The 10,223-nt window shown below is 53.5% G+C and overlaps 1 protein-coding gene across 3 annotated transcripts in view; it reads left to right on the top strand.

Moving 5' to 3' along the window:
* Window positions 1-7: 7 nt before the first annotated feature.
* The window catches only part of ZC3HC1 (zinc finger C3HC-type containing 1), an 11,235-nt gene continuing 1,019 nt past the window's right edge, over window positions 8-10,223 (top strand). The window contains exons 1-10 of one of the 3 annotated variants that reach the window (XM_017727983.1): window positions 8-31; window positions 1,134-1,245; window positions 1,660-1,810; window positions 5,979-6,062; window positions 6,795-6,922; window positions 7,858-7,971; window positions 8,172-8,218; window positions 8,872-9,082; window positions 9,288-9,494; window positions 9,664-9,873. In XM_017727983.1, the coding sequence (XP_017583472.1) occupies window positions 1,180-1,245; window positions 1,660-1,810; window positions 5,979-6,062; window positions 6,795-6,922; window positions 7,858-7,971; window positions 8,172-8,218; window positions 8,872-9,082; window positions 9,288-9,494; window positions 9,664-9,873 (1,218 nt within the window). In that variant the 5' untranslated portion in view covers window positions 8-31; window positions 1,134-1,179. Of the gene's footprint in view, window positions 32-1,133; window positions 1,246-1,659; window positions 1,811-5,978; window positions 6,063-6,794; window positions 6,923-7,857; window positions 7,972-8,057; window positions 8,219-8,871; window positions 9,083-9,284; window positions 9,495-9,663; window positions 9,874-10,223 lie in introns of all 3 variants that reach the window. The other 2 variants (XM_017727982.1, XM_008628870.2) reach the window with 2 other exon arrangements.

Genomic DNA, 10,223 nt, shown 5'->3' with positions numbered 1-10,223 from the left:
TGATCTCCACCGAGGGACCGCGGCCCGGCGGGTGAGGGGTAGCGGCGGGAGGGACTCGCTGGATCCGGGGCTGGGGTCGGGGTGAGGCCCAGCGGTGTGGCTCAGAGAGAGGGGAGGAGGGCTGGGGTCTCTTGAGGGAATTGGAAACTCCTCGGCGTTACTTGGAGTCCTGTGGGAGGGAGTTGGAGTCGGCGGGAGCGTGGCTGGAGGGGACTGGGATGTGCTGGGAATTATTATTGGGGAGGGATAGCGGGAAAAGAGGGTGATGGGGTGGGCTGGGAAGCACGGGGAGTGCTGGGAACTGGGGGGTGCTGGGAGAGGGTACTGGTGGGATTAAGGGACACTGGGAGGGCCTACTGGTGGGACGAGGAGGCAGTGGGAATACTGGAGAGACTGTGGGGTGCTGGGAATATTGGAGAGACTCCCAGGAGCACTGGGAATACTGGAAGTACAAGGAAGCAGTAGTGCAAACAGCTGCCGGGACACTGGGAGGCAGCAGCGGGCACTGGGAGGGTACTGGGGGCACTGGGAGGACAGCCCAGGTAAGTGACCTGTGCAGTCCCCGTGGCCTGAACCGGCCACGTAGTGGTCACAGTGGTCACACCCTGGGGGGGCACTGGGAGTCCCAGGGGTTACTGGTGAGCGCTGGGGAGACTGGGAGGCACTGCAGGCACAGGGCGCTGAGCTCTGGGGGCATCTCAGGGGCACCCTTGTCCCAACCATCCCTGGATTTTGGCTCATGGAAGGGTGTTGGGAAGAGGCCAAAGAGCAGCCATGGCATCGGTTCAGCCTCGGGATCAACATTCCAGCCACGGATTCTGGTCTTGGGAGCATCCCAGACTTCAGTCCTCAATCTGCCCTTGCTGGACTTGGAGAACAAATCCCTGTTCCCTCCTTGTCCCATTAAATCCCAACTGGCACAGCTGTCAGCCGCTGGGGACACGTTCAAGGCACCCCTGGCGTTGCATTTATTCATTGTTTTGTTAGGAATTAATTAAAAAGTGGGAATGAGGAGCTCTGGAGAAGGTCCTTGTCAGGATAAGCCTGAGGGATGGAGGGTTAGGAATTGCTCTGTGCTTTTTTTTATCAATGGAATCATTCCAGGAGTTTTCCTTGCTGGCTTTTCCTTTTAGGAAAGACACATCCGACTGCTCGGAGCCGGCTAATGGACCTTCCCAAATGGAGGCTCTTTCCTTGGAGTCAGCCAGCAGGGAAGCCTATTTCAGCAGAGTGGAAACATTCACCATATCCTTTGGGATGCTGTAGATTCCACCTGGGAGTTGTGGGGGAAGGGATCCAGAGGGATCATTGATCCAACTCCCGTTCTTGCACAGACACCCCAAAATCCCACCCTGTCCCTGAGAGTTGTCCAGACACTCCTGGAGTGTGACCATTCCCTGGGGAGCCTTTTCCAATGCTCCACCACCCTCTGGGGGAAGAACCTTTTCCCAAAATCCAGCCTTTTCCTAAAATCCTCCCTGGCACAGCTCCAGCCATTCCCCGTTTCCCTGCCCTGCTCCCAGGGAGCAGATCCCTGCCTGTCCCTCTGCTTCCCTTCCTGAGGAAGCTGCAGCCTGCTCCAAGCTCTCCCTTTCTTGGCAGCTTCTCCCCAGCCAGAACCAGGGGAATTTTGTGGGATTTCCTCCTTGACGGGCTCACCCGCTGAAGTGGGCGGGCAAACCCCACGCGCTGTCCCCGCTGGTGTGCGCCAGGTTTGGCTGGGTCAACGTGGAGTGTGACATGCTGAGGTGCTCCAGCTGCCAGGCCTACCTGTGCATGAGCCTGCAGCTCGCCTTCGATCTCAGCAACTGTGCGTAGGGATGGGCCAGGATTCCGGGATTCCGGGATTCCGGGATGCAGGGGTGTGTCCCGGCTGGGGTTGGGTGTTTGGGGTGTCTGGGAAAACAGCTCAAGGTGAATACGTGGTGTTTAGTTGGGGGGAATGGGATAACAAATCCTGTTGCTGTTGTCAGGGGTGGGTTAGGATGGGAGAATTCCAGCTGGAAGAGGTTGTGGAATTGTAGAGAGTTTGGGTTGGAAGGGATCTTAAAGGTTATCATGTTCTAGCCCCTTGTCGGAGGAATGGTGGTTCCAGGGAATGGTGGTTCCAGGGAATGGTGGCCCCAAGGAGTGATGGTCCCAGGTGACACTTTACCGTGCCATAAATCGAGTCTCTCCTGATGGGAGAGAATTTGCTGAAAGTTCTTGCAAGGAGTTTAAAGGATAAAGCGAGACGTCTTCTGTAGTTCCAATGCTTCCAGAGAGTTGTTTATTAAATCTTATCAGAGGAACTGAGCCACCAGCGTGACCCAGGTACAGCATGGAAGGAGGAAAAGTAGGAGTGAGAGCGAGAGAGAGCAGTTATCAAGATTTACACAGCCTTTTAAAGACATTTTAAACAATAGTTACTAAAAACGTACATTATTTTCATTTTCTTACCAATTATTCAATAACACGAGCAGGAACTGCGGAATTTTCTATCCAATCAATCCAAACTACTTTTACTGCAGAATATGGAGTAGTAGAAGAAGGCGAAGAAGGTTTAGAGAACAACAACAATCCTCCATTTTGGTATTTTTTACTCTTATCTATTTACTACAAAGAGAAGCCCAAAACCTCTCAATTTTTCACCCTGTGACAATCTCACGCAGTAGTCTATCACCTAATTCACACCACTGCATTTTCTAGTTCTTGTCTGACTGTTGGTAATTTTTTCCAAGGTTTAAAGCTAAACCAGTGTTGTCCAGGGGGGTAAAAACCCTTAGAAACAGGCAGAGAAATATTCTCGGCACTCCTACATCAGGGAATGATGATCTTAGGGAATGATGGTCCCAGGGAAAAATGGTTCCAAGGAATTATGACTTCAAGGAACGATTGTCCCAGTTCCAAGGAATTCTGATCCCAGGGAAAGATGGTCCCAGGGAATAATGGTTCCAAGGAATGATGGTTTCAGGGAATGATTGTCCCAGGGAATGATGGTTCCAAGGAGTGATGATCCCAGGGAATGGTGGCCCCAAGGAGTGATGGTTCCAAGGAATGGTGGTTCCAGGGAATAATGGTCCCAAGGAGTGATGGTTCCAAGGAGTGGTGGTCCCAGGGAATTATGGTTCCAGGGAGTGATGGTCCCAGGGCATGATGGCCCCAAGGAGCGATGGTCCTAAGGAATGATGGTTTCAGGGAAAAATGGTTCTAAGGAATGATGGCCCCAGGGAATGATGGTTCCAGGGAATTATGGTTTTAGGGAATGATTGTTCTGGGGAATGATGGTCCCAAGGAGTGATGGTTCCAAGGAATGGTGGTGCCAAGGAATGATGGTCCCAGGGAAAAATGGCCCCAAGGAATTATGGTTCCAAGGAAATGATTCTCCCAGGGAAAAATGGTTCCAAGGAATGATGGTTTCAGGGAATGATTGTCCCAGGGAAAAATGGTTCCAAGGAGTGATGGTCCCAGGGAATGATGGCCCCAAGGAGTGATGGTTCCAAGGAATGGTGGCCCCAAGGAACGATGGTCCCAAGGAATGATGGTTTCAGGGAAAAATGGTTCCAAGGAATTCTGATCCCAGGGAAAGATGGTCCCAGGGAATAATGGTTCCAAGGAATGATTGTCCCAGGGAATGATTGTCCCAGGGAATGATGGCCCCAAGGAGTGATGGTTCCAAGGAATGGTGGCCCCAAGGAACGATGGTCCTAAGGAATGATGGTTTCAGGGAAAAATGGTTCCAAGGAATGCTGATCCCAGGGAAAGATGGTCCCAGGGAATAATGGTTCCAAGGAATGATGGCCCCAGGGAATGATTGTCCTGAGGAATGATGGTCCCAAGGAGTGATGGTTCCAAGGAATGGTGGCCCCAAGGAACGATGGTCCTAAGGAATGATGGTTTCAGGGAAAAATGGTTCCAAGGAATGCTGATCCCAGGGAAAGATGGTCCCAGGGAATAATGGTTCCAAGGAATGATGGCCCCAGGGAATGATTGTCCTGAGGAATGATGGTCCCAAGGAGTGATGGTTCCAAGGAATGGTGGCCCCAAGGAACGATGGTCCTAAGGAATGATGGTTTCAGGGAAAAATGGTTCCAAGGAATGCTGATCCCAGGGAAAGATGGTCCCAGGGAATAATGGTTCCAAGGAATGATGGCCCCAGGGAATGATTGTCCTGAGGAATGATGGTCCCAAGGAGTGATGGTTCCAAGGAATTCTGGTCTCAGGGCATGGTGGTCTCAGGGCATGATGGTCCTAAGGAATGATGGTTTCAGGGAACAATGGTTCCAAGGAATTCTGGTCCCAGGGAATGATGATCCCAGGGAATGATGGTCCCAGGGAATGATGGAATTCTCACTGGAAAAAATGTCTTTTTTCTACTGGGATGAAACCTTTCCCACTGCACCCTGTCCCCACTGCTCCTTGTCTTCTCCATGGAAGGGAGACCCTCCCCCCTCTTTGTATCCATCCTTTAAGGACTGGGAAACCCCAATGAGGTTCCACCTGAGCCTTCTCTTCTCATGGAATCATGGAATGGAGTCCCAGGATGGTTTGGGTTGGAAAGGACCTTAAAGATCATCCCACTTCATCCCCAGCCATGGGCAGGGACACCTCCCACTATCCCAGGCTGCTCCAAGCCCCGTCCAACCTGGCCCGGAACATTCCAGATCCACGAGGATCATTTATTCCAAGTGCCTGAGCACTTCGGGACTGACCAAACCTTACATCAGATCCAGGGAATTATCCAAAACCATCTGACACACTTCCAGGCTTGGGGCATCCATCATCTCTTGGAATATTCCAGAGTTGGATCATCCTTTTGGTAAAGAAATAATTCCTAATGTCGAGCCTGAGCCACCCCTGGTGCAGCTTTGAGCCATTCCCATGCTGGAATGCTGTGCCAGTCCTACCACAGGATCCCAGGGAGAAGAGCTCAGCACTTCCCTCCTCAGGAAGGTGCAGAATTCACCCCTCATCCTCCTTTTCTTCAAACAACTCCAGGACCTTCAGCCTCTTCCAGGTTTTCCAGCTGTTTCTCTGGCCTTGTTGCCCTCTGGATGCATTTAAGGATCTGAGCATCCTTTTAAAAATTTTCTTTCCCAATTCCTGCATCTTCTGCCCTGATCCTCCAGTGAATTTTTCCAGGATGGCGCTCACCGAGGCCACTCAGACAGAAATTACATCGTTGAGATTTAATTAATAAACTCCTTATTATCCCACCAGGAAGTGTCATCCCCACTCCTCAATTTTCCTGGCTGCAATTCCTTGCTCCTGCCCCCTGGAGGTGAACAGGGAGCACATTCCGCCTGCCTGCCAGGTGCAGCGTGGCTCGTGGGAATACTGAGCCTTTCCTTTTGGGTCACTCAATATCAACATTCCCTGTTTGTTCAGATTATCTCTGTTAAATAAACCTTGGCCTAATTATCCGTTGGGAATCACGCTGGGTTAGGAAAACCTAAAATAATCAAAGATTGGGAAGAAGGCATCGAAAATCAAATTGGAAGAGAAATGATTTGGTTGTGAAAGTGTGAATAAGTGAAATTAAATGTCAGATCCGTTTTTTTGGGGAAGTTTGATTTCCAGACATGGCTGGGATTTGGTTCCTATATCCAGGGTGGAGGGATCAGCTTAGCCAGGGATTGGCAGCATCCCAGGAGGAAAAACTGGCAGGATCCAGCGGGTTCTGTGCCCGTGGTTGGCTTGGGCTGGTTTTCCACAGGCTCCCCTGCTCCTGTGCCTGGGAACGGGAGGGATTTTGGCTGTGGGCACATGGAACTGCTGAGGTGACATTTGCTGTTCCGGGGCTGCCTGAGGGAGCCTGGAATTCCTCGTGGTGGGAAGAGGAAGGGAGGGAAGTCTGAGGTGAAGCTTCAGGCTCTGCAGCCTTCAGCGTCTGAGGGAAGCTTTCACATCCTGGTGGCTTCCTCTCCTGGGTTGGTTTTCCCAGCCATTCCCTGAGGAGGTGGCTCCGCAGGGAAGTATTCCTGAGTTTTTCCCTGCAGACAAGGAGCGCTGTGAGGAGCTCAGGAAGGCCCTGTGCACTGCCCACGAGAAGTTCTGCTTCTGGCCAGACAGCCCCTGCCCAGGTTGGTGCTTCGGATTCCTGCAGGATCCAGCGTTATTCCCATTTTTTCCCCCTCCTTTCTGTTGTTATTCCTGTCATCACACTCTCCTTTTCCCTGTGGGAATGATGAAACACAACAGGAGATTAATGTCCCTGAGCAGCCTCAGCAAATAAAAGCCCCAGGGCTGTATCCAGCTCTTCCTAGCCTTTGGATGCCTCTGGAACAGTTAAAGCGGTTTTTGGGTTGTAACTGGGAGGGGACGGGGGAGGTTGGATGTCATGGAATGCTCAGAGAGGGGTAGATCCTAACTTTGAAGCTGTGCTGCTTGGGAATGCTGTGAAGGGAAGAGGCTGTGCTGAACTTTTCCTTTAAAAGCTAAAAAAAAAATTATGGAATTGTTGGGATTGGAAGGGACCTCAGAGCCCCTCCAGTGCCACCCCTGCCATGGGTAGGGACACCTCCCACTGTGCCAGGTTGCTCCAATGTCCAGTGTCCAACCTGGCCTTGGGCACTTCCAGGGATCCAGGGGCAGCCCCAGCTGCTCTGGGAATTCCATCCCAGCCCCTCCCCACCCTCCCAGCCAGCAATTCCTTCCCAAGATCCCATCTAAACTTTCCCTCCTTCTGCTTAAGGTCATTCCCTCGTATCCTGTCACTACGTTTGTGTGGACACCCTGGCTGGGCTCGTGTCCCCCCTTTCCCTGTGGGATAAGGAGGGCTTGGGAAGGCTGAGCACAGCTTTTCCTCTCACCAGATCGCTTTGCCAGGCTGCTGGTGGATGAGCCCAGAGTCCTTCTCCAGGACTTCCTGGATCGCTTCCAGAGCTTGTGTCAGCTGGAGCTGCAGCTGCCCTCCCTCAGACCAGAAGACCTGAAAAACATGGTGAGTTCCCTCCTGCTCCCAAAATCTGGAGCATTCCAGGCTCCAGTGATGATCCCAGGCGCACCCAAAATCAGGAATTTCAGCTTCTGTGTGTGAGGGATCTGCTCCCACCTTGTTTTTTCCCTTGGACATTCCCCATGTGATGGTTCCACCATGGAAACATGTAAAAAAGGAGTTTGGAATGGCTCATCAGCTGGGAAGTGGGCTGTAGTGTCTGCTTCCCACTCTGGACCTTTCCCAGTGTCCAGGATTCTCTGTGGTGCCTGGGAGAAGTGATTTGGGATCCCACAGACTCCTTTGGGAGCTCCAAGCACTCCATGAGGAGTGGCAGCCCACAGATTGCTCCTTTAGCTGGGATGCCACACGACTGGAGACGGGAACGTGGGATACCAGAGGCTGCCCTGGACCAGAGGTGTGGGCAGAGCCCTGGGAAGGTGAAGGAGCCCGAGGAGGCTCCTTAGGCAGGAGGGAAAAGCAGGAACAGCCGGGAACAAGTGTGGAATTGCCTCCCTGTTGGAACCTGTCCTGGCCCTGCCCTGCTCCAGCCAAGTCTGGCTCATTGGATACTCTCTTGGCAGGGAACAGATGGCTCTGGGCAGCCAGGAGCCATGTGGGATCCAGGGAATCTTCATCCATTCAGCACAGCCACAGGGGTGTTTTAGGGCTGGCTGAGCTCGGAAACCACCGGAGACTCCCAAAACCACGGCAGAAATGGGACCTGCTCCACTGCTTGGGGGAGCAGATGGTGCCTGGGCAGATTTCATGGAATGGGGAGCCAGAGGGAAGGAGGAAACCATTGCTCTGAGTGACTTTTCCCTGTTAACCAGAGCTGAGCGTGCCAGATGATGCAATTCCAGGGGGTGGAAAAGGGATTTTTCTCCATGTGGGACACGATTTGGGAGTAAAACCAGTGCATTTTATCCCTGTGCTCGCAGTCCCTGACAGAGGAAAGGATCACTCGGCTCCTCCAGCTCATCGGGGAGGAGCTGGAGCACAAAGGAACAGAGGGAGAGAAGCCTCCCGGGAAGTTTTCCACGGAAATCCTGCAGGTGCACGTTCCCGCCTGTATCCTGGTTTCTCCATGTGGGACACGATTTGGGAGTAAAACCAGTGCATTTTATCCCTGTGCTCGCAGTCCCTGACAGAGGAAAGGATCACTCGGCTCCTCCAGCTCATCGGGGAGGAGCTGGAGCACAAAGGAACAGAGGGAGAGAAGCCTCCCGGGAAGTTTTCCACGGAAATCCTGCAGGTGCACGTTCCCGCCTGTATCCTGGCGCTGTGTGGCTGGACCTGCAGGTGGGCAGGGCTGCAGGGATGGGCCTGGAATGTCCCTCACACTCTGGGCTTGCCATGAAAGCTGTTGGAGGCTTGAGGAACGTGGAATGTTCCTCCTGGGCAATGTTCAGTATCCCCTATTTCACTATTTTTGTGTTTTCCCTCTTTTCCATGATGCTCCCACTTCCCTCATTTCACTGTTTTCCAGTTTTCCCTCTTTTTCACCATGCTTCTGCCTACCTTATTTTATTTCCCCATTTTCCCCTCTTTTTCACTCTGATCCTGCTTCCCTTATTTAACTACCTGCACACTTTTCCACTACATTTCTGCTTCCCTTTTTTCACCATTTTCCTATTTTCCCTCTTTTTTCCCCTCTGTTCCTGCTTCCTGGCAAGGCAAAATGCAATTGAGCCAGTTTAAATCAACATCATGGATTGGCTTTAATGGACTTCTTTCTCTGACTTCTCCAAGCCCAGGCTTATCCCTGATGACCTCTCCTGACTTTCCCCATCCCTGGAAGTCTGTCCAAAGCCATGTTGGATGTGGCTTGGAGCAGCCTGGGATAGTGGGAGGTGTCCCTGCGCATGAGGGGTTGGAATGAGAGGATCTTTATGTCCCTGCCAACCCATCTGAGGATTCCATGAGGATTCCATGACTTGGCTCTGTCCCCACAGTGCTGCCTCCGGCTCCGTGAACCTCTCTGTGATCACCTGCTCGCGCTGCATGAGGAAGGTGGGGCTGTGGGGCTTCCACCAGCTGGAATCTGCAGCTCCCGAGCCCGCCGCCCCCAGCAGCCCCCGCCCGGCTGCTCCCGAGCGCTTCCCGCCCGTTCCCACATCCCCACGCAGGATGCTCACACGGAGCCAGGATCCGGGATCTGAGCAGGTACATCCTGGCATCGCTGGGTGGTGCAGGGACACCTGGCCAACTCCAGGTGCTCCGAATCCCGGGCTGCCCTCATCCACATCCAATCGACACATCCTTGTGGTGGGAAGAGCTCCTGTGGGATGGCTGAGGAGGATTGGAGCCGGACAGGGCCCCCTTGGTGACCAGAGGAGCTCCATTAATTCCATGTTTTTCCCCCCAGCAGCACGAGAAGAGCCCATCCCCAGCTGTGTCCCGCCCACGGGTTTGGGATTCTCCCAACTCCATCGACCGGGGCGAGTTGGATGGGACCAGCCCCACTCTGAGGAGCCGCCCTGTGACCCGGAGCATGGGACAGGGGGACAACGTGGAAGTGCCATCCAGCCCTGTGCGCAGGGCCAAGCGGGCACGGCTCTGCTCTTCCAGCAGCTCGGTGAGTGATGGGGGCACAGGGATGCAGGCAGGGTGCTCCTGAGCCGGGGATTTGGTGGTGTCCCCCTAGCTGGCTCAGGGCTGGGGTTTGGGCACGGAGAGGTTTTCTTGGAGTCTGTTTAAACCATCCCATCGTTGTGTCCCTTCTCTGTCACCTCCTCACTTCCCAGGACGCTTCCCTGAGGAGCTTCTTTCACCCCAGCTCTCAGCACCGCGATTGGTGTCCCTGGGTCAACACCGGGGAAGGAGAGGAATCCCTGGAAGATGCTGCATCCCAGATGGAGAAGGAGCCTGGGAAGGCTGAGCCAGGCTGGGAAGTGGTGCTGAAGAAGCTCCTTGGCATCCGAAAATGTGACACAGTGCCTGAGGCAGAGCCAGTGGTGAGCATCCCAAACCAGAATGCTGCTTGCCCAGGCAGCAAAATTTTGGGCTGGATGGGCTTTGTTTGGGCTAGACACAATCCCAGCCAGGTGACAAGGACCAAACTGCAGAGGCTGAGCTTCCCCTCCGGCATTCCCACAGCCAGGCTCCATCCCATGCCAGGCTGGGATGCTCGGGGGCTGCCCAAGATCCAGTTTCATTCCATGTCCCCAGAGCTCCTCTCTGCAGCCATCCTGATTCCTGGCTCCAGGTTCTTGGATTGCCAGGTTTGCCGAGCCAGGGGAACAGAGCTGAGGCCACAACTCCCTCCCCAAGTGGCTGGGTGAGGAGTCGCGCGCACCCTCCTCTT

Source organism: Corvus brachyrhynchos, unplaced genomic scaffold (assembly GCF_000691975.1).
Source record: "Corvus brachyrhynchos isolate BGI_N302 unplaced genomic scaffold, ASM69197v1 scaffold182, whole genome shotgun sequence".
Classification (NCBI taxonomy): domain Eukaryota; kingdom Metazoa; phylum Chordata; class Aves; order Passeriformes; family Corvidae; genus Corvus; species Corvus brachyrhynchos.
Note: the sequence above shows the minus strand (reverse complement) of the source record. Positions and strands in the feature narration are given on the sequence as shown.